The sequence below is a fragment of the Myxine glutinosa genome, chromosome 1, assembly GCF_964187855.1.
Source record: "Myxine glutinosa chromosome 1, kmMyxGlut1.1, whole genome shotgun sequence".
In the NCBI taxonomy this organism is placed as follows: Eukaryota; Metazoa; Chordata; class Myxini; order Myxiniformes; family Myxinidae; genus Myxine; species Myxine glutinosa.
In genome coordinates, this window is record NC_136261.1 from 348,957,715 (window position 1) to 348,982,429 (window position 24,715).

At 47.6% G+C, this 24,715-nt stretch overlaps 1 protein-coding gene across 6 annotated transcripts in view; it reads left to right on the forward strand.

The window, feature by feature from the left end:
* The first annotated feature begins 400 nt into the window (after window positions 1-400).
* PRPF39 (pre-mRNA processing factor 39) overlaps window positions 401-24,715 on the forward strand; it is a 94,688-nt gene continuing 70,373 nt past the window's right edge. For all 6 annotated transcript variants that reach the window (XR_013621815.1, XR_013621816.1, XR_013621817.1 and 3 more), the window contains exon 1: window positions 401-500. Coding sequence is in view for 2 of the 6 variants with exons in the window: in XM_068098704.2 (XP_067954805.1) it covers window positions 428-500 (73 nt within the window). In the remaining 4 variants the exon portion in view is untranslated. The remainder of the gene's footprint in view (window positions 501-24,715) is intronic.

The following is a 24,715-nucleotide window of genomic DNA, read 5'->3' on the forward strand; positions in this document are numbered from 1 at the left end:
GGAGGAATTGTTTCCAATTAACAACATGGCGGCGGCTTTGAGTTTGATCCGCCTCTAAGCTGAAGAGAAACAGCATTCATGTGGATATGATGTGGATAAATGGGGAGCGATAAACACCTCCTCGTCTCGCTTTATTTTCTCTGTCTTGAGCATTTAATCAGACTATCAGAGAGCCGGTTTATCATATGTATTGAATGCGTATACCTGAGAATGGAGAATTGTTGATGCGGTGTATAAAAAACGGCTGCTGGTCTTTTTTTTTTTCCCCCCTAAAATTATTTGATAATAGTAATTATACATTCACAATGCTGTTTTATCTCCATTCATGTCTTTTATAAAACCTGAAAATATCATTAGCTTGAAATCTAACGAATTCTTTTGTTTTTGTTTTCTTTTTGCGCATGCGTTGATCGACTTGGTGACTATCATGGCGGACGGTTTAGGGCCTTTTGTTACAGAGCGCGTCAACAGTAATCCGTGTGGAAATATGGAATCTCTCGGTACGTCAGTTCAATTGTCTTATTTTAAGTTTACATGTAAGTGTCTGCAGCCGTCTTTGTTGATATGTGTGGTAGATTACGTCGATGTACCGTGCAAGAGTCTTTTCAGATTGAAACGTAACATCGCTAATCTGAAGATATATAATATATACCGGTATTTAAGCAACTAGAATTCTGTTTTAGTTTGTCAAGAAAAATGTGTATAAGTTCCATCTCGTGAGTTTTATGAGATTTTAGGTTGTGATTTGTATAATAATAATATTTCGGGATCAATAAATCGGTCAGAAAACTGACCCAGATCATATGGACGAGGAAATCAGGTTTACGATAGAATGGAATTTTTAACTGGATTGGTCCGTTTAAGGATTGGAGATGAAGGGGTGCATGGATGTCGGCAGGACTTGTACGTAGCTTGAGTATGGACGGGTGATTGTGTACATCTGTGATGTTTCTGTGAGACAGCTCCTCAAGGTCGGTGTTGCGCATTCTTCACCCCTTCCCCCACCCGCCTTCACCCCCACTCCCACCCGCCTTCACCCCCACTCCCACCCGCCTTCACCCCCACTCCCACCCGCCTTCGCCCCCACTCCCACCCGCCTTCGCCCCCACTCCCACGCGCCTTCGCCCCCACTCCCACCCGCCTTCACCCCCACTCCCACCCGCCTTCACCCCCACTCCCACCCGCCTTCGCCCCCACTCCCACCCGCCTTCGTCCCTACTCCCACCCACCTTCGACCCCACTCCCATCTACCTTCGACCCCACTCCCACCTACCTTCGACCCCACTCCGACCTACCTTCGATCCCACTCCCACCTACCTTTGACCCCACTCCCACCTACCTTCGACCCCACTCCCACCTACCTTCGACCCCACTCCCACCTACCTTCGCCCCCACTCCCACCTACCTTCGCCCCCACTCCCACCTACCTTCGACCCCACTCCCACCTACCTTCGACCCCACTCCCACCCTCCTTCGCCCCCACTCCCACCCGCCTTCGCCCCCACTCCCACCCGCCTTCACCCCCATTCCCACCCGCCCCCACTCCCACATGCCTTTGCCCCCACTCCCACACGCCTTTGCCCCCACTCCCATCCGCCTTCGCCCCCACTCCCATCCGCCTTCGCCCCCACTCCCATCCGCCTTCGCCCCCACTCCCACCCGCCTTCGCCCCCACTCCCACCCGCCTTCGCCCCCACTCCCACCCGCCTTCGCCCCCACTCCCACCCACCTCCCACCCGCCAAGATAATTCGTTATCTTGACCGATTTATTTAATGCGGGGTTGGTGCAGCGCAGGCATGATGTGCCGAATTTCCGCTTCCTGTGTCTTATTTACTTTTGCCACCGAAAGTGGCTGTCGGTTATGTTTTCACCCTTGTCTGTCTGTTTTTCTGTTTGTCTGTCTTTGAAGAGGATATCTCAAAAAGTTATGGATGGATTCGGGCCAAACTTGGTGTACAAGTTGTGTGTATTTGACAAGGATGAATTGATTTGACTTTGGTGAAGATCCTCATCCGGATACGAGCTTTTTCTTGATCTTCAAGTGATTCTTCACCATTGAGTGAAAAGGCCGAAAATGATAAATTGCATTATATTTCAAAAAGTTATGGACGGATTATAACAAAACTAGGTGGTGGAGTTGGATACAGTCGGGCCAAAAATATTGGCACCCTTGCACTTTTTTGAAATAATGCACCATTTCCTTCAGAAAATTGTTGAAATTAAAAAATATCTTGGTATCTACATATGTATTTCTTTGGTTTGCAGTTGGACAAAACAAAAATCTGAAAAAGTATTAAATCTTAGCTTATTCCACACAGAAATCCTAAAATGGCCCTGAGAATATTATTGGCACCTTTTAGAAGTTGTTGAAAGTAATTAGATATCAAGCAGATGATTCTCCTTTACTTTGGAATTGAACTCACCTGTGGTGTGTTATAGGTACCTGCAGGTGACTAAGGGTTTGCGCCAGGAAGGGCATCCGGCCATAAAAACATTGCCTCAAACAGGGAACCATGATTGTCATGGGGCCCGCAAGGAAAATGGCCTTAAAACGATCATTCATTTTTTCCTTCAACCAGTTTTAATGGAGGAAAGGAGTCATTCTGCTGTTTTGTGTCACTGTGTTACCATAATGAGCATGGAGAAAAGAAAGAAAACCAGAGAATTGTCTGAGGAGTTCAGACACAAGATTGTAGCAAAGCATGGACAATCTCCAGGCTACAAGTCCATCTCCAGAGACTTAGATGTTCCTGTGTCCACCATATGCAATGTAATCAGGAAGTTTAAGGCCCATGGCACTGCAGCCAACCTCCCTGAATGTGGCCGCAAGAGAAAACTTGATCGAAAATTGCAGCGAAGGATTGTTTGAATGGTGGAGAAAGCACCTCGATCAACTGCCAAACAGATTCAAGCTGATCTTCAGACACAAGGTACGACAGTTTCAACTCGCACCATCCGTCACCAAGTCAATGAAAGGGGGTTCTATGGTAGGCGACCCAGGAGGACCCCACTGCTGAGAGAGACATAAGAAAGCCTGACTGGAGTTTTCCAAAACATACCTCAACAAGCCAAAATCCTTCTGGGAGAATTTCCTGTTGACAGATGAGACAAATTGAGATTTTTTTTGTAAGGCACATCATCTCTGTTTACAGAAAACAAAATGAAGCCTTCAAAGAAAAAAACACCTTCCCACAGTCAAACATGGAGGAGGTTCAGTGATGTTTTGGGGTTGCTGTGCTGCCTCTGGCACTGGGTGCCTTGAATGTGTGCATGGCATCATTAAATCAGGAGATTACCAAGGCATTTTGGAGCGCAATGTTCAACCCAGTGTCAGAAAGCTGGGTCTCCGTCAAAGGTCATGGGTCTTGCGGCAAGACAACGACCCCAAACACACTTCAAAAAGCACCCAGGAATGGTTCAAGACAAAACGCTGGACTGTTCTGAAGTGGCCAGCAATGAGTCCAGATCTAAATCCCATTAAACAGCAGTTATGAGAAGGCACCCTTCAAATCTGGGAAAACTGGAGCAGTTTGCACAAGAAGATTTGGCCAAACTACCAGTAGAGTGGTGTAGGAAGCTCATTCATGGCTATAGGAAGGGCTTGACTGCAGTTATTTTGTCCAAAGGCTGTGACACCAATATTAAGTGTAGGGTGTCAATAATTTTGTTAATGCCAATTTATTTATTTATTTTTTTTGGATACAGAATCGAGGCTCGTACATTGAACATGAAAACATGCACAGACACATAAAACGTACAATGGAGGGAGCGGGAGACAGAAACAGAGAGAAAGACAAAGACAAAGAGAAAGAGAGGATATGAGAAAGACAAAGACAAAGAGAGAATATGAGAAAGAGAGAAAGAGAGAAAGAGAAAAGCACACACGCGCAACAACAGTAGAGAACAGGGATGTCGGTAGATCTGTGGAAGAGGGAGGGCTGGGGAGGTGGAAGGGGTATATGATATAAAGCAAATGAACACTACTAGGAATATCACAACGAGCAATTTCAGGAAAGAAGTTTGGGATTGAAAGAGGTGGATTTGGGGTGTTTTAACGGGGGTAGAAAAGATCAAGGATTTGGATGGGGGAGGATAAGAGATGGTGGTGAACAGCTGTTTTAAAGACCTGGATAGAGGAGTGCAATTGAAGAGAATGTGGAACTTTGTTCCAGAGGCGGGAGAAAGGAATGAAAGAGTGTAGGTGTGCAGAGAGTCTTGATTTTGGCAGTTTCACCAGAAGAGGGTTGCTGAAGAGGGTTTTTTTCTTTTTATTGTCTGATTTAAAAGGACATATTAACGTCTGAATCAAAAACAGGTTTTGTAATATTAACAGTGAAATAAAGAATTGTGGAGATGAAATACTTTTGTCAATTTCAACTTATTCTTTGGAGAAAATTGTGAGTTATTTGAAAAAAGTGCAAGGGTGCCAATATTTTTGGCCACGACTGCTGGTGACTAGAACATACCGATTAGATTTTGGTTCAGGTCCGAATCCAGATGCAGCTTATCAGTGGGGTTCATGTAAATTGTTCAGCATGGTGGAGGAATGCTCTCCGTTTCTTTTTATTCCTTGTGAATTGTAGGTTTAGATGCAGATGTCGATCCTTTTTTTTGAAAGGATTAAAAACGGTCTCGAATTGACTGACATACAAGGAAGTTTGGTGCAGAAGGATGCCATTCGGTCCATTATCCGTATGCTGCACCCAACACTATTTATCATCCATCCACACATGTGGGATAGTTGATGTCCAACAACTAATGCCTGTAGATGGGTCGGTCCACTGAGGGATGGCACACACATTTGATGAATCATCCTGCATGTGAAACTTCAGGATGACAGTTGATAATTCAGTCAGGATTTGAACCCCGGTTAGACAGCTTGGAGGCGAGTGTGCATACCTGTAGGGCCTAGGCCATCCTGCTCCCCTTGTTATTCGACGTGTGTATTATACTGCAGTGTATCTAATCCATAGAGGTGAGCGTGCACATAATCTGTAGAGGTGACCGTGCACGTAATCCTCGCACAGTTGTGGCCAAAATATTGCACCATTTTTCTTGCATATTGCAGAAAGATATTGCATATTGCAGCGTGCAAAATATTGCAGCGTGGTGAGCGTGCAAAATATTGCATATTGCAGAAAATTGTTGAAATAAAAAAACATTTTGGTATCCACATATGTATTTCTATTGTTTGTAGTGGAACAAAACATAAAAAGGTGAAAAAATTACGAAATCTTAGGTTAATCCACATCAGAAATCCTAAAATGGGCCGGACAATATTGGCACCTTTTGGAAGTTGTCCCTTTTTAAGGCCATTTTCCCTGCTGGAGCCTTGCGGGCCCCATGAAAATCATCATGGTTCCCTTTTTGAGGCAATGTTTTTATGGCCAGATGCCCTTCCTGACGCCAACCCTTTAGTCGCCTCTTACGAAACGCAGATACAGTGTACCTATTCTAAACTGGGGCACACCACGCCAGCACATTCACCCAAGCAAGCTGGTACTCAATTTGCCGACCTCGGAAGGATGACAGGCTGAGTCAACCCCCCTGGCATTAATTCAACAATCAACCGGGATTCGAACTCAGGATCCGAGGATCCCAAGCCAGCACCCTAACCACTAAGCCAACACCAGGCCTACCTATTATAAGTTGCTAGAAATAATTTAGATTTCAAGCAGGTGATTCGCCTTTACTTTGGAATTTAACTCATCTGTGGTAAGTTGCAAGTCCCTGCAATATAAAAATCACTCGTTCAACCAGTTTGAATGGAGAAAAAGTCATTCTGCTGTTGTGTGTCACTGTGTACCGCAATGAGCATGGAGAAAAAGAAGGAAAACTACAACGGCACTCAGTAGAGAACGTACCGCCGCCTGTTTGGCCATATCACTCAATGGTGAAGAATCACTTAAAAAATTAAATAATTATCATATCCGAATCCATATTCAGATCTTCACCAAAATCGAATCGATTCTTCCTTGTCACACACACAACCTGTCCACCATGTTGCTTCCAAATCTATCCATAACTTTTTGAGATATCCTGCTACAGTCACGTGAAAAAGTAAGTACACCCCATGTAAAGTTTTGACTTTTTCAACATATTTCAACATACAGCTATTTGATCTTCATTTCAACAATATTGACAGATAAAGTTGATATATTATAACAAATATCATGAAACATTTACATTTTGTAGTCCATTGTATAATTTAAATAAACATAAATGCAAATTTCGCATGTGGAAAAAGTAAGTACACCCTTGGCTCTAATAGGTGGTATTGTCCCCTTTGGCAGAAACAACCTCAAGTAGGCGTTTCTTATAACTGTCTACCAGTCTCTGACATCGACTGGGAGAAATTTTTGCCCACTCCTCCATGCAGAATTCTTTCAGCTGTGCGATGTTGGAGGGGATTCTTGCATGCACAGCTCGTTTCAAATCCCCCCACAACATCTTGATGGGATTCAGATCCAGGCTTTGACTTGGTCATTCCAGAACCCTCCATTTCTTTATTTTCAGCCATTCCTTGGTGGATTTACTGGTATGTTTAGGGTCATTGTCATGTTGGAAGGTCCACCTTCGGTTGAGCTTCAACTTTCCGACAGATGGCCTCACATTATCCTCAAGCAAGCAGTCAAGCACCCTCTGGTACAATGAAGAATTCATAGTGGATTCTATCATGGTGAGCTGCCCAGGCCCTGATGCAGCAAAGCTGCCCCAAACCATAATATTTTCACCACCATGCTTTACAGTTGGTATCAGGTTCTTGTGGTCAAATGCTGTCTTTGGTTTTTGCCAAACATGTCTTCTGGTACTGTGGCCAAATAGCTCTACCTTTGACTCATCTGTCCAGAGCACATTGTTTCAGAAGTGCTTGTCTTTGCCGAGGTCTTCATTGGCAAACTTTAGTCTTGCCCTGATGTTCTTTCTGGACAGCAAAGGTTTCCTCCTGGCACACCTCCCATGTATTTCAAATTTGTGCAGCCTCTTTCTAATGGTAGACTCGTGCACTTTGACATCAACAATGGCAAGAGCTACCTGTAGGGCCTGTGATGACATTCTGGGGTTCTTAGAGACTTATTTCAGCATCTTGCGGTCTGCTCTCGGGCTGAACTTGCTGGGGCGGCCTGGCCTGAACAAGTTGGCAGTTGTTTGGAATCTTCTCCACTTGTAGATGATCTGCTGGACAGTCGAATGATTGATTTCAAATTGTTTGGAGATCTTTTTAAATCCCTTCCCAGACTCGTAGGCATCTATAACCTTCTTTCTGAAGGCCTCAGAGAGCTCTTTTGATCTCGGCATGGTGATGCCGCACACTTCAACAACAAAGAGCAAACCAAACTAAATGTCTGAGGTTTAAATAATACAGGTTCCTCCAAGATCATCTCTAACGATGTTCTAATCATTTGCACCTGAGCTGGTGCACCTGATTCTAATTTTAGGTATTTGAAGTCGTGATAAATGCAGGGGTGTACTTACTTTTTCCACATGCGAAATTTGCATTTGTTTATTTAAATTATACAATGGACTACAAGATGTAAATGTTTCATGATATTTGTTGTATTATATCACCTTTATCTATCAATATTGTTGAAATGAAGATCAAATAGCTGTATGTTGAAATATGTTGAAAAAGCCAAAAGTTTAAATGGGGTGTATTTACTTTTTCACGTGACTGTATGTATCGTTTTTGGCCCTATCTCCCAATGGTGAAGAATCACTTTAAAAATTATAGTATCCGAATCCGGATCTTCACCAAAATCTAATCATTTAGTCCTTGTGACATACACTACATCTCTGCCAAATCTGGTCTGAATTTGTCCACAACTTTTTGAGATATATTGTTCACGGACAAACAGACAGGGGTGAAAACGTAACCTCCATCCACCTTTGGTGGTAGAGGTAACCAGGGAATTGTCTGAGGAGGTCAGACACAAGATAGAAGCCAAGCATTGACAATCTCAAGGATACAAGTCCATCTTCAGAGACCTTGATGTTCCTTTGTCCACTGTACGCAATGTTATCAGGAAGTTTAAGGCCCTTGGCACTGTAGCCAACCTACTAAGACGTGGCCGCAAGAGAAAACTTGATTGAAATTTGCAGCGAAGGATTGTTTGTATGGTTGAGAAAGCACCTCGATCAACTGCCAAAAATATTCAAGCTGACCTTCAGACACAAGGTATGACAGTTTCAACTCGCACCATCCGTCGTCAACTTGATGAAAGGGGGTTCTATGGTAGGATACCCCACTGCTGAGAGAGAGATATAAGAAAGCCCGACTGGAGTTTTCCAAAACACACCTCAACAAGCCAAAACCCTTCTGGGAGAATGTCCTGTGGACAGATGAGACCAACTAGAGCTTTTTGGTAAAGCACATCATCTCTATGTTTACAGAAAACAAAATGAAGCCTTCAAAGAAAGGAACACCTTCTCTACAGTCAAACATGGAGGAGGTTCAGTGATGTTTTGGGGTTGCTGTGCTGCCTCTGTCACTGGGTGCCTTGAATGTGTGCATGGCCTCATGAAATCATGAGATTACCAAGGCATTTTGGAGCACAATGTTCAACGCAGTGTCAGAAAGCTGAGTCGCCGTCATAGGTCATGTGTCTTGCGGCTGAACAACGACCCCAAACACACTTCAAAAAGCACCCAGGAATGGTTCAAGATAAAACGCTGGACTGTTCTGAAGTGGCCAGCAATGAGTCCAGATCTAAATCCCATTGAACACCTGTGGGGAGATCTGAAAACAGCAGCTGGGAGAAGGCACCCTTCAAATCTGGGATAACTGGAGCAGTTTGCCCAAGATGAGTGGGCCAAACTGTCAGTAGAGAGGTGTAAGAAGCTCATTCATTTCTTTCGGAAGCGCTTGACTAGTTATTTTGTCCAAAGGCTGTGCTACCAAATATCAAGTCTCGGGTAGCAATAATTTTGTCAATGCCATTTCTTTTTATTTTCTGATTTTAAAGGATATATTAAGTTCTGAATCAAAAATAAAAATTCTGTAATATTAACAGTGAAATAAAGTATTCTGGAGACCAAATACTTTTGTCAATTTCAACGTATATTTCGAGAAAATTGTGAGTTATTTGAAAAATGTGCAACGGTGCCAATATTTTTGGCCACAACTGTCGGTGCGGGTGCACGTAATCCGCATAGGTGCGCGTGCACGTAATCTGTGTATGTGCATGCGCTTAATCCGTGAAGGTGCGCGTGCACTTAATCCGTGTCGGTGCGCGTACACATAATCCGTGTAGGTGTGCGTGCACTTAATCCGTGTAGGTGTGCGTGCACTTAATCCGTGTAGGTGCGCGTGCACTTAATCCGTGTAGGTGCGCGTGCACTTAATCCGTGTAGGTGCGCGTGCACTTAATCCGTGTAGGTGCGCGTGCACTTAATCCGTGTAGGTGCGCGTGCACTTAATCCGTGTAGGTGCGCGTGCACTTAATCCGTGTCGGTGCGCGTGCACTTGATCCGTGTCGGTGCGCGTGCACTTAATCCGTGTCGGTGCGCGTGCACTTTATCTGTGTTGGAGCGTGGAGTCCTGGGACGTTTGGAAGCATTTGCTCTATGTCTACGGGGATTAAGCAAGGAGTCGTATTATTTATGACACAGATTTACAAACAATTTGGACACGAGCCGGCCATGTGGCCCATCAAACATGTGGTTCATCTATACCACCACATCAATTCGATCTACCAGTTTATTAATTTAAATTCACTCGGAGTGGAGATGTGGAGGAGTGGGAATGAGAACAGTGGGGCAAGCACAGATATTACTAGGGTGTCTTATTTATATTACGAGCAACGGTACCTGCCCTACTGGTGGGGCTTCAATTGGGAAGCCCAAATGAAAAGGCAAAATATCAGAAATTGAAGGCTTTTAATTTTATTTTAAACGATCGATATAAACATACGTTGAATCATATCACACGCAAATCATCAAAATCTAAACAGTACATGGCGCCCATTTTGAAAAAAGATTGAATTCTGCAAAACGGAAGCGGCCACTACACGTCTTTCTCAGTCGCACGTTTATGTGTGAAGAGTGTGCGCCGAATCTGTAACACGGAAGTGGCCGCTACACCTGTTTCTCAGTCGCTTTGCACACGCTGCCGTCTTACTTCAGAGCCGCACGTTTATGTAGGAAGAGTTAGTTAGGAGTCGATCTACTCTCTTCTGGTATGTAGCATTTCAACAAAAGCCATATCACTGTTCATATCGGTAAATGTTATTCCACCGTGTTTGGAAAAACTGGAAAATTGGAAAACTTGGAAAAATTGGAAAACAATATAGCCTATTTTATTCCAGGGGGTCCTAGGATTACCCACCCAAAATATCGTTGTGATCGGTTCAGCCATTTTTGCAGTACCTTCGAACCTTCGAACGGACAGACAGACAGACAGACGGACGGACATTTGGTGAATTATAGTAAGATAACATCCAACTTCTGTGTCATTTCTGCATCTTTCCACACAAAGTTGAAAATGGTACCATGTTAATCACAAAGGTCCCAGGCAGTGCAGGGTCAAAAAAAATTCTTTTGACAAAAAACATTTTCATTATTCAGATTGATAAATTATATGACAAAGCAAGCGTGAACTGCGTCTTGTGATAGTTCACACTTACTTTGTCTGGGAATTTATCATACTGAATACAGATATATGAAACTGCTGATTGGCTGTGTGAGGCCAGATGCACTTTGATTGGCTCCTCACTGGTGATGTCAATACATCCTGGTTAACCTGGATAACTGGTGATTAACCTGGTGTCTCGTTCTTAGAATTTCAACATAAAATTTGAAGGACACTCGGTAGAGCGCATACCTCCACCATGTTGACCGGTTTACGTTTTGTATCCCACTGATAGGCTGGATCTGGATCCGGACCTGAACTAAAGTCCAAACAGCTTGTTCTTGTCACCTACCCAACTCATTCACCCATTATTCAAATCTGTCTGTAACTTTTTGAAATGCAGTATCATGCTATATCAAGGGAGGTGCAAAGCGCTCCTCCTTTTATATAAGGGATCGTTTATCTGTATGCAACTTTAACATATGGACTGACATTTCGTTTCTTGGCTTCGACTTGATGAAAACGGCTGCAAATTTCAGATGTAAATGCTTTGTACATCGAGGTAATATGTTCTAAATTTCCGCAATATCCATTTATGCATTCTTGAGTTTTATTTAGAAAACCCTCAAATTCCCATTGGTGTCCATCCGTCCGACCAAAATGTGTTGGCGCTCATATCTCAAAGGCTATACATTGATACTAGCTTAAACTTGGAATATACATCGGCCAATACATCTAATTAATGGCTTTCAAAAAAAATTCCACCTAAGTGCCATTTTTTTGCTTTAAAATTCAATATATATATATATGTGTGTATATATATATATATATATGTATATATATATATATATATATATATATGTATATATATATATATATTGTTACAGACACGACTTTGATGTTAAGGTGGGCCGAGCGGAATGGCCGTCGTGTCCGCACAAATTACCCGATTGTACTCGAACGTTGACGAAGCCGCGCCACGCTGGCTCAATAAGGAAAAAGAAGACACACGGCTGAATTATAATGACAGACACCAGGGATACGGTTCTCAAGACCTCCGGAGGAGATTATATTCGTGCGGAAGGTCAGATTACAGGGACGAGAGGTACAACATAGAAAGACAAGCACTTAGACACAATCTTATATTATTCCCCAACAGACGACAGGCAAACGGGACAAGGCTGACTCACACGGGGGTTGATGGCAGGAAAGCGGTTGTCGATGGCTCCAGGTCCTCCTGGGCTCAGGGCAGGATCGACCCGGTCCGGTCCAGAGATGCGGAAGGTTGCACAGCGCTCGAAGTGGCGTCTTTTCGTCTCAAGCTGGGGGCGCATCTGTTTCAGCGCTCGCAGGTCCTTCTTTCTCCAGCTGGGGGCGCATCTGACGTCACATCCGGCGCGTGGCCGCGTATATCCGGCGGGGAGTGACACGCCCTCGGCTCGTTAGCTCCGCCTCGTGGAATCGGCACGTTGCTTCTCATTGGGTGCGTGCGGGGGGTTTACCAGGCTCCGCCCTTGACGAGGAGCTGTCAAGGAGCCCCTTCGTGGTAACCCCGTGGAGCGCATGGTCTGGAGCGCATCGTCTGGAGCGCATTGTCGATGGCGGCGAACCGAGCCGGTGGGAGGACGCACACTCCCCCCCGCGCAGCGCCGTGCCCCTCTGTTGTTGTAGACGGGGAAGAAGATGGGAGGAGGTATGGGAAAGGTCCTAAACTCACTACTGGTGCCATATAATCACATTCTGGTGCAACGAAGAGTCATAATTAATGGAAACGAGGCCTTAACTGACATAGACTAAGAATAACTAGCAAGATGTCCGAAAGTTGTCTACGTGTGGTGCGGTGGACCTGGGCACGACATTTAATGGGGGAATAAGGGGAAGGTCGGCTCTACTGATTGTTGTTTACAGACAATGGGACTAGGGAATGGGGGATTGGGGATAGTTGGGGCGTATTGGGGAAAATAGGGGAATATTTACAAGCGGATATGGAGGCCAAATTCCATATTCGCAACATTGCACCCTTCTCTACCCTCGGGGCGTCCCGACCCGATAAATTTTTACCTACTTTAGTGTGGCACGCAATGTAGTTCCCTCTACTATTAACGCTACCCTGAGTGCGACAGTTTTACAGATGTTCACAAATGAGTAAATATGTCCCCCTGCGACGTTGCACTCTTCTCCTCACAGAAACACACCCACAGGATAACCGAATCCGGAAAGAATTCTCAAACTACACATACAGCCGGTAGGGAGCATTATTTACACGACTACGCTGCTATTTACACTACGATCCAGGACCTGTTTTTGGAGGAACACATGCAGATGTTATGCATAGAGAGAGCGCGCTTGCCAGCATCGATACACCAACCCACGAGTGCTCTGTGGCCGACGGCCTTTAATAACGTGCAGAGCACCCTTCCCGAGCATCAAAAGCACCACCCCACCACCAATCGGTGCAGTCACCATTGTTCATTGGAATAAAAATAAATTCGACAACCCCTAACCCTGCAGGTGTCTCTTGCTCTTCGTGTGGCCTTCAGTGGTGTTAATTAACAGTGGTTCACCTTTATGGCATAGGTGCCACGTTGACCCATAGGTCCATCAACGGGTGGTGCTTGGCCGCAAACGAACTGCGGTCCATTGTGGGTGGCCACAAACATTGCGGTCCATATGGTGTACCGATCCAGGCAGCGAACAGCGAAAGTGCAGGCCCACAACTGCGTAGCCAGTACCTCTCTCTCCTCTCTCTCTACCCCAAAGCCAGATCCTCGGAGGTGGGAGACAAAAGAAGAAACAAGTGAGTAAGGCGGTAAGGGCGCAAAAGTGCACGCAATGTAAGGTGATGCACACTGGGGGCACATGGGAACCAGGTGAGACAGGTACGTTCCTACCGTACGCCCCCCCCCCCCACCAGGTAACCTACATGGCCCCTCCCTTACCCCTTACTGTATCCACACAACACAACACTACCCATAAACATCTACTTTACAAATCAACAAACATCCCTACTGTCTTCCCCGTTCCTCCCATATACCAAATTCGTCTTCTCTCCCTCCTAACCAATCAAATTTGCCATTTTCAACTCTCATCAAAATTTGCCATCTCCAACTCAACATCATAATTTGCCATTACCAATTCATCATCAGTCCCTCCTAGGGAGGGAGAGATGGAATCACCCCAATGTCTCATCCACGTCGTGATGCGTCTCACAAATCCACACAGCGATTCATCTCCTGCAACAAAACAAAGAAAACACAGGTGTGGAGTCATCATCATCACCACAGGTAAGTGGCTGCGTATGGTGCGACAGGTTCATCAATCCTAACTATTTCCTAAATGACTTTACAACTTTACACTACCCGGGGTCTTTCTCCGGCCAAACCATTGGCCCTCTTACACTATGGGTTCTAAAAACCAATTCCCATTGGCCAAACTGTGGTGCTCTTCAATTTGGGGTCTCACTCCCCCGATTCATCTCCCGGTGCCCTCGCACAATTTCTGGGCTGCGGCGTGTACCTCTCCCAGCGGGTCTACCCACCTGCACACCTCCACCACTGCAGTTGCCACCCGAGCTTACCTAGCTCCTCACCCTAACCTAACTAACTGGGGCAGGCCCTCTGGCGCTCTCCCCACTCGGTGCCCTCTCTGGCACTGGGCTACCCGATCCACACCCGGGATCCTCAGGCACCCACTCACAACTACCGGCTCCCAGAGCCCACCTGCGGCCTCACCTGGCCGACATCCTCACAGTGGTGGAGTGCCCAACCAACTACACACACTAACAGGCTACACGCCCAGCCATTTCCACAACACTAATGCACCCATCCACAATACCATTCTGCAACCGCACCACAAATGCCAATATCCAACCACAATTTACCTGCACCCTCTACCTAACACTTACACTACCCGCCCCGGGTACTCGTGAAAGGGGTCCACTCTTCCCCCATCCACACCTTCGCACCATGCACACCACTCCGTACCACTCACTCCAACTCTCTCCACACACCTGTACCTGCACACCTGTGCTCTCACACCTGGTGCCACCTGCACCCTTCTCTCCCCAAGCGCCTTCGCGCTGATCCACCACACTCACTACTCATCCATTGCTCCACACACCTGTCCAGTTGCACACCTGTGCAATCACACCTGTCCAGTTGCACACCTGTGCAATCACACCTGTTCAATTCTCACACACACAGCATCATCTCAGCTAACTACGCCCTTCTGAAACTTGCGCTGCCCAGTCGTCCCTTTAAACTATTGCGCTCCCACGTCATTATCATCCATACTAATCTACCTGCGTCCCCGCTACAGGTATCAGTCACTAACTAACCTTAACGTTACCTAAGGTCATCTTCTCTAGATCCCTACACACAATATCCTAACCCACCCGGGCTAGTTTTCACTGCCATACACCCCATAAGCTATTGCTCCTTTGCCCCCACATGGGAAGGATGGTGGATTTGCCATCCCACCACATCGGGGGTCTCTCACTACCAATTTTGCACATCAAATTTCAACAAATTAAAAATTTGCCAATCACTGCCCATCATCTGCCAATCACTACTGCCAATCCCTTGCCAATCATCAAATTTTGTTTTTCTCTAATTTTGGGTCCAAAACACTAACCTCATCACCCAGTCGACTCACTAATACCTCTCGGTGCGCCAATTCCTGTCCAAAGCCCGGCTTCGTAAAGCCAAACAATGGATGCTGGTTGTTTTGTGCCAGCGGCTGGATGCGTCCGGCACTCGGTGCAGGGACGGGGGCTTACCCGGGCCGAGATCCCACGCATCACCTCGGCGTGGAGCCATCCAATGTCCCGATCTCGACCTGCCGGCACGTCTCAACACAACGTGGTCGCCATGACGACCCTTCCTATCCAGCCGCCCGCTCCGCCTAGTGGAGCACGGACGCGGCCGTTCAAAGCGAGGCCCGGCACGCACCGAGGGCCCGATTCGGCTATAAGTCGTTCTAAACTCTTTCCCGTCTAACGTCGATGCTTCACCTGGACGCTTACACCCCGCAGCCCGTTCCTTGCTCACACATCCCGCCGTGCCCATGCTCCTCGTACCTTTCCTTACACACCCAGGTACACCCATTCCACTCACAGCCTTGGTCACACACCTGACCACCGAACACTTTGGCACACATTCGTTGTTCGCACACCTCACCAATACACCGCTTCGCGCCCCCTCCTCGGTCACCTCCTCTGTGACAATCACAGGTGTGCCCTCATTCGCACACCCAACCACGTGCCTCACCACCAACTCCAGCGTGCATTCCCACTCACGCTCTACCATTCCAGGTGTACATCCTTCCATCCCAGGTGTACATCCTCGCTCACCTGTCACAACCAGCTCACTCTCCTTGTCACTCTCACTACTCTCACCTCCACTCGTGACAACGCACTCACCCTTACTCTTGACAGCACACTCTTTCCCCATGCACCTGTCCGTCACACACCTTTCTTGCGCACACTCCTGCGCACACTCTCCCGTCACACCCTCTGTAACACTCACCACACCACGCTTCCATGTGCTCCCTCGCACACGCGCTACGACCGACTCACTCTCGCCAGCACACTCACTCCTTGGCACGCACTTTTTCCTCACACACCCCAGAGTCGGACTTTCTTGCACACCTCCATTTTCGCACACCAGGCCTGTCGCACACCTCACCAACGGCCTCTCACGAACACCCGGGTCCATCTCGACCCCCAAGCTTCTTAAATCACCTGGCGCATCATACGCACGACCATATTGGTCACCACTTACACCGGGTCCTCTTCCTCTTCGCTTCTCCTCCATCACCTGCGAATCCCTCATCCGGTTAACGAGCACATCACGATCCAAACACAGACTTTGGACCAATTCTTTTATCTCCTCTTTTATCTCTTTGTTATCCCCTCTCCGTCGCTTCTTAATTTCGCTCACCCCTTCTTCCACTTCTTCTAATTTGTGCCTCACCTCTTTTATTCCCCGGTACGTCTCCTCAAGCTCGTCCTCCAAGGCTACCTTGACCGTTTCCATGTGCGTCCTCACCTGCCGGTCCTTCGTCTCCATTACATCTATCACCTCGTCCAACCTCGTTGTCAGTCCCTCACGTACTATCTGACATTCCCTCTTTGTCGCTATTAAGTCGTTTTTTATGTCGTTTTGTGTCGCTTTTAAACCTCCTAATACTGCAGTGTTCCTTTGAACCTGCTCCGTTAGTCCTTTTTGTCCCTCCGTCAGCTGTTCCACCTCCTGCGTCAGGTCCTCTATGCCCCCTTGTAACTTTACAGTCCCCTTTCTCACCTCCTTTTCCATGTGCTCCTCACAGTGCCTCACCTCCTCGCGCACTCCTCCGACCTCCTCACTCACTCCTCTTCTGATCTCCTCTCCCATCACTTGCATCTCCTGCCCAGATGCCACCCTCATCTGCTCCATTTCCTCCCTGTGAGCATCCAATTTGGTTTCTACCCCCATTCTGACCCCCTCTATCTGCTGCCCCATTTGGTTAACTTCCCTTTCCGCTTGGTCCCTCATGTCCCTCAATTTGCCTTCCATGGTGTTTTCTAACCCCTCTAACCCTTTTTGCATCCCTTCCATTTGATTCTCTTGAGCGGCCATTCTGTTTTCTACCCCCATTAACCCATTTCTCACCTCTTTTATCCCATTGTCTAACCCCTCAAAATTTTTGTCTACCTTCTCACCAGTACCCCTCGCTTCGTCCCTCATTACCCCCATTTGGCCCTCCAATCGCTCACTATCAGCCCTCATTTGCTCACTAGTCTGGGCCATAAGGGCCTTCATTTGTATAAAAAAAAGGTTCCAATCCACCAGCGTCACTGCTACGGTCGCGGGCGTGGACGCCGTGGCCACCTCGTGCGTGACAACGCTATTTTGCGACCCTGCCGTCCTCACTGCTTCGCTCTCCTCCTGTCCCTCATGTCCCTCAATTTGGTCCTGGACCGACCCTGCTTCACTCTCCCCTACCGGACCCCAGCCGTCTTGATCCGCCATAGCGCGACTTTCAAAATTCGAGTTTCGTAACACCAATCCAAATTTTGCTGTTATAATTTCGTCGAGCGCAGTAACCGCGGGACCGCGCTCCGGATCGATTTGGTCGAGCGCCGTACGCGCTCCGGCTCGATTTTCCCTCCCAAAATTTGGGCCTAACTAATTTAGTCCCGGGTCCGAATCTCACTCCTCGACACCAATTGTTACCGTACTAACACAATTGGTGTCCAAAATTTGGGCTAAATAAATTTAGTCCCAGGTTCGAATCCAACTCCTGACAACCAATTGTTACAGACACGACTTTGATGTTAAGGTGGGCCGAGCGGAATGGCCGTCGTGTCCGCACAAATTACCCGATTGTACTCGAACGTTGACGAAGCCGCGCCACGCTGGCTCAATAAGGAAAAAGAAGACACACGGCTGAATTATAATGACAGACACCAGGGATACGGTTCTCAAGACCTCCGGAGGAGATTATATTCGTGCGGAAGGTCAGATTACAGGGACGAGAGGTACAACATAGAAAGACAAGCACTTAGACACAATCTTATATTATTCCCCAACAGACGACAGGCAAACGGGACAAGGCTGACTCACACGGGGGTTGATGGCAGGAAAGCGGTTGTCGATGGCTCCAGGTCCTCCTGGGCTCAGGGCAGGATCGACCCGGTCCGGTCCAGAGATGCGGAAGGTTGCACAGCGCTCGAAGTGGCGTCTTTTCGTCTCAAGCTGGGGGCGCATCTGTTTCAGCGCTCGCAGGTCCTTCTTTCTCCAGCTGGGGGCGCATCTGACGTCACATCCGGCGCGTGGCCGCGTATATCCGGCGGGGAGTGACACGCCCTCGGCTCGTTAGCTCCGCCTCGTGGAATCGGCACGTTGCTTCTCATTGGGTGCGTGCGGGGGGTTTACCAGGCTCCGCCCTTGACGAGGAGCTGACAAGGAGCCCCTTCGTGGTAACCCCGTGGAGCGCATGGTCTGGAGCGCATCGTCTGGAGCGCATTGTCGATGGCGGCGAACCGAGCCGGTGGGAGGACGCACACTCCCCCCCGCGCAGCGCCGTGCCCCTCTGTTGTTGTAGACGGGGAAGAAGATGGGAGGAGGTATGGGAAAGGTCCTAAACTCACTACTGGTGCCATATAATCACATTCTGGTGCAACGAAGAGTCATAATTAATGGAAACGAGGCCTTAACTGACATAGACTAAGAATAACTAGCAAGATGTCCGAAAGTTGTCTACGTGTGGTGCGGTGGACCTGGGCACGACATTTAATGGGGGAATAAGGGGAAGGTCGGCTCTACTGATTGTTGTTTACAGACAATGGGACTAGGGAATGGGGGATTGGGGATAGTTGGGGAGTATTGGGGAAAATAGGGGAATATTTACAAGCGGATATGGAGGCCAAATTCCATATTCGCAACAATATATATATATATATATATATATATATATATATATATATATATATATATATATATATATTGTAACGATTTTGAGAAGTGTGTAACGAATTTGAGAAGTGTAACGGGTTTTGAGAAGTGTAACAATTTTGGAGGAAGTGTAATGAATGTGAAAACGTTACAATGGAAACGTTACAATGTGAACGTTACAAACGTACGGTACCACCCTGTAATGTAAATAATGGTCGCAGTCAGCGTCCTAGTTAATTGCATGAAATATACACGGAGGTCACGATATATCTTTTAAATAGTGTATTTCCTTATTCCATGTAGGCTAAGTATGTGTTTTCCCACTAGATTGACTTTGCATTGTATCAAACAAAATAAGCATAGGCCCTTCCAGTTTCCCCAAAACCTCCCTTCCAATTGCCTTCTGCATTTTGGCTGGTTTTCTTCAAACCACCATTGGCCACGAGGTAAGGTTGGGGAAGAAAGGCGTGTCTCCACCTCGTCGTAAGAGGGAAGGAGTGAACCAGCCCTAACAGCCAATCAACACCGCGGTGAGTGACCCGGTAGGCGGGCCCTCGGAGTCGGCGGCTTGATTTCGCTGGAGGTGATAAAAGCGACTGCAGGGGACTGCTTTACCAGTTGACTGGAGAGGAGATGAGATGAGAGATGACTGGAGAAGAGCTGGAGCTGACCCTGGGAGAGGAGCAACGAGGCTGCACCAAAGGGAGGCGGTGAGATGCGAAACGCTCCAAGCCAAAGAGGAGAGGTACTCGGCAAGGAGACCAGCTTTGGAGAGACGCGCTGAAAGGAGGGAGACGGCCCCGCCCCAAGAAGGGGAGCAGGTGTGCCGAACCAGCGCGGGACGTCTACCGCGGTGGATACCCGACGGAGGGGTTCCCGCCACAACCGCGAGGGATTGCGAACTGCGCGCTCCCGACCAAGCGATCGATCTCAAGCTTACCTGCCTGCAATTATCCCCTGAGTAAGTGTGAACGTCCTGTCCTGTTCGTTTGTGTTGGGGCTAAGTAAAAATGAATAGTGTAAGTTAAGGATTCGCTGTGTTACTGCTTCTTCCATCCATTGCTTGTGCGTGTATAATAAAACCTGTTCTTCCTCCGTATTCTTCTTCTTCTTCTTTTTCCTTCTCTTTCGGTCGCTTTAGAGATTTCCCGATTGAAGGTCTGTGGGGCGATCTGGTCAACGTTCGAGTATAATCGGGTAACTTGTGCAGACGTGGTCATACCAAACCGCTCGGTAAATAACATCTTTAACCGTGTCTGTAACAATTTATATATATATATATATATATAAACACACACACACACACACACACATACATAAACATATACATATATATATACATACATACATATTGTTATGGATCCGGGGGACGGCACTCCCGTTAGCAAGGGGGGGTTAATCCCCTTGTCCTGTTAAGCTGGCCAGCCGACCGGTCCTGGGGGTATGACGTCACTTCCAGTCGGTGGTGAGTCGGGTTGTAAGCCCAACCCGTCTTACTACCTAATTACCACCACCAATCCGTAAGCGAGGAGATACTCCCACCCGGGCCGCAGCATGATTGGATGCGCCGAGCAAAGCGAGCTGCGACTCAGGCCATTAACAAAAGACTAAACCCGACTATAGCGTTTGGCCAAATAGCGCCACAGGTACTCAATCGGGAAAGGACTAAAGCGATCGGGGGAAGAAGAAACCAAAGTAAAGGAATACCAGATATTTATTAATTATGTACACCAAAACCAAAGAAGAAACGAAAGGGAATGTACAGTGAAGAGGAAGAAGCAGATACACAGGGCAAACCTTAAAACAGTCTTATATTAGAACCCCGGACAAACAAACAGACTTACACGACAGGGAATGGCAGGAAGGAATGGCTGGAAGGAGGAGAAGGGTCCAGGCAGATGGCTCCAGGAGTGGACTCGCGTCGTGGCGGGAAACCCCGGGCAGGCAGCGAGCGCATATCATGGACCTCGAGCGGATGTTATATATATATCGGGGAAACTGGGATACGGCGTATGTAATATGTGGCTCGTGCCAACGCTCTCTCTCTCTCTCTCTCTCTTGAACAAGGTTCGTATCATCAACGGTCCCCTGCGCAGTGCGTTACCATCAGCAGTTCGTGGCGCAGCTCGTGGCGCAGCTCGTACCAAAAGCAGTCCTTGGCGCACTCTCAGCTCCGCTCCAGCTCATCGGCCCGAACTCCTCACCTCATCTTATCTCCTCACCTCATCTGTACCTTCTCACTCGTCTCTCGAAGCAGTCCCTCGCAGCCGCTTTTAATGTCCGATTTGGTATCAAGCCGCCGGCTCCGATGACCCGCCTACCGGTCGGCTCACCTCGGCGCTGGTTGGCCGGCAAGGGCTCGCTGACTCCACCTCTGATGACGAGTTCACGTGCCACACCTTGTTCTTGTGGTTCCACCCCCTTTTTTCCTCGGCTTGAGACCGCGTGCGTAATTGCGGATTGGTGCCAGGAAACAGCCCAAGGCAAACGGCAGCGAACGCTATCCTACTGTTACTGCACTTTGACGAGCGGGAGAGATGACTGGCAAAATTTAAAGGGGCCTATCTTATTTGATTAATGCAACGCAGATTCAACTATTGGGAACAGATCCTTAACTGAAACACATAATAATGAAATAACTACAGAGAGGTCCTCTGGTTCTCTACGTGTTGTACATGGACTAACTAGGGTGCGATCTTTAATAAAGCCAATTGATGGGGATATTTACAGGGGATCATTTATAAGGGAAACATTTACTAAAATTTACGAGTGAAGGTTCTAAAAACCGTAACAATATATATACATATATATATTGTTGCGGATCTCGGACATCGGTTCTCCCCTTATCAAGGGGGGGTTAATCCCCTTGTCCTTTTACCTGGCCGACCCGAGTCCTGGAAGTTATATGCTCCTTCCGGTCGGTATTAGGTAGGGTTTATTGGTCAACTTAGTCCCAAATACCTAATTACGAACACCGACCGCGAAGCAGGGAAATAACTCCCGCCCGAACCATGGCGTTAGTGGACACGCCGAGTGAAGCGAGCCGCGATTCGGGCCGTTAACAATGACTAAACCCAATTATGGCGGTTCCGATCGTACCACGTTTACCCAATGAGAGAAAAGACGGATGCGATCGAATAAGAGGAAACCCAGAAAATAGGAAGAACAAAGATTGGTGTATTAATTATGTACAAAGAAAGAAGAGGAAACGAAAGAAATGTACAGGACAGAAAGAGGAAGAAGAAGAACACAGGGCAGCCTTTAACAGTCTTATTCTTAATACCCCAGGACAAATGGGCCCGTCTCAGACATTCACACGGGGATTGTAGATGGTTGATGGTCACCAACACGTCCAGACTCCAGCTCGGCTCCGATCCAGGCTCCGGTCCAACGGACGAAGAAACCTGGCAGGCAGCTTCGCGTATAGTGGAACGCGAACGGACAATTTATATAGCGGGGGGAAGGCTGGTGTCCTGCGTACGTAATATGCGTACTATTCGCGCCAAACGCCCCCTCTCCAATGTCCTCTTAATCAGCACGCTTCCTTGCAGTCCTCACAGTCCTCCCTTCTGAGCGCTCTCCCCCCTTCTGAGCGCTCTCCCAACCAGTTCTCTTGCAATCACGACAGTCCTCTACGTGCAGTCCTGTTGCAAAGCGCGTTTCCAACCAGATCTCTTAATACACGCTGTCGCTGTAAGTCCTCGCTGGCAAGTCCTGTGAAAGGGCTTTGCGCTCGCTTTTATAACTCAACTACGCGATCGCTTCGCGAGCCCCAAAAGCCACGCCTGTCGGCGATGTCACTTCAGCCTTGGTTGGTTGGTCGGTCATCGCTTACCGGCCACGCCCCGATGGTGGGGTGACGTGGCCACACCTTCTTCCTGGCGCTCCGCCCCCTTTTTCGGGCCTCACCTCGTGGCTTATGGCAGCGTTTGGGCGGAAGCCCAGCGAGGTTGCGAGCAGCTAAGGTTGCTGCTGCTGGCCGAGGCGCGTAACAATTTGGGAGGGCCATGGGGCAGACTGTAGGGCGCGTAATGGCGTCGCTTGGAGAGGGAGGCTTTCAAAATGGATGAATGGGGCCCGACTCCTTATTTGATTGACACAACGCAGATTCAACTATTGGAAACACGGCCTTATGTAAACACATACTAATGAAATAACTGAAGTCCTATGGTGACCTACGTGTTGCTTGTGGCCTAACTATGGGGTGCAACCTTTAACCCTTTAATGTCATATTTACAAGTGTGGGTTCTCAAAACCGCAACACTGCACCCCCCTTTTCCTAGGCTTGTCCCGAGCCAAAACAATAGGATTATCTTTTAATTCGTGTGACACTTAGGTGTAGTTACCCTCTACTTTTAACCTACTACCCTGAGTGCGACAGTTTTAACATTAGATATCCCCCCCCCCCCCCCCCCCGCTGCGTTGCATCCTATCTAACTGTCTCACGCCCACAATTAACCGAATTACGGAATGGTTTTCAAACTACACATAGAGCCGGTGGGGAGCATTATTTACAAGACTACTATTATTTACACTACAACCCAGGACCTGTCTTTTGTGGGAACAAGCAGAATGGTTTTGAAAAGAGGAAATGCCATTTGCAATGCACTGCACCGATACACCATACCCATATGTACCAATAATAAAATGCACCATAAAACAGCACCAAAATGAAAATGCACGGAAACATTTCAAAAATAATAAAATTATGTCTTCTGCTTCCTGTGCTGCTGGGCCGATGTAACTTGGCTTGATCTTCTTGCTTGATGTTTTCTTTTAATAAAAAGGGCACAAACCGCGTCCGCTTTTTTATTTCTGGCCAGCAGGGCCAACGTAGGTGGTCCACCTGCATGGCATTGATGCCACTTTAAAACACAGTGGTCTGCAAGCCAGATACTGCTGGCAGCAAAGGTCTGTCCCAGCAGAGATGCCAGGCCACAGAACGTGTGGTCCATAAGTGCCAGGCCACAGAACGTGTGGTCCATAAGTGCCAGTCCACAGAACGTGTGGTCCATAGGTGCCAGGCCACAGAACGTGTGGTCCATAGTGGTGTACCGGTGCAGGCAGCACAATTCAGGGCACCTGCACACTCCCCTCGGACACAAAAGACCATGGTCCATGAGCGGGGAAGGACGACAAAGCAGAGGTTAGCAGGGGGCAAGAGCGCAAGGGTACACGTAATCACAAGGCAATGTGACATGAAGGGCGCGGGAAAGCGAGCTGAGAAAGCTCGTCCCGACTCGTACGTCACCCCCCATGTCAGCCGACACTATCCTTGCCCTTCCCCGTATTTACACAATTTACAAATTTACTAATTCGTCTCTACTGTCACGTCCCCCATATCTCCTCTAATCCAAATTCGTCATCAATCCCTCCTAAGGAGGAAGAGATGGAATCACAAACAATGTCTCACCCACGTCAAGATGCGTCATTCATTCCAAACATTTGCACAAAATCTGGTGTGGAGTTCTGTCACCTCGGTGAGTGGATGCGGATGGTGCGAAGAGGCTTTCTCCTAACTATTCTCTAATTGACATTAGCTCTCTTTAATCTACCCGGGGTCTTGCCCTGCCAATCCATTGGCCACTTTACTCTATGTGGTTCTAAAAACCAATTCCCATTGACCATACTGTGGCACTCTACCAATTTGGGGTCTCACTCCCCCGATTTTTCTATACTGTGCCCTCGCACAATTTCGGGGCTGGGTTGTGT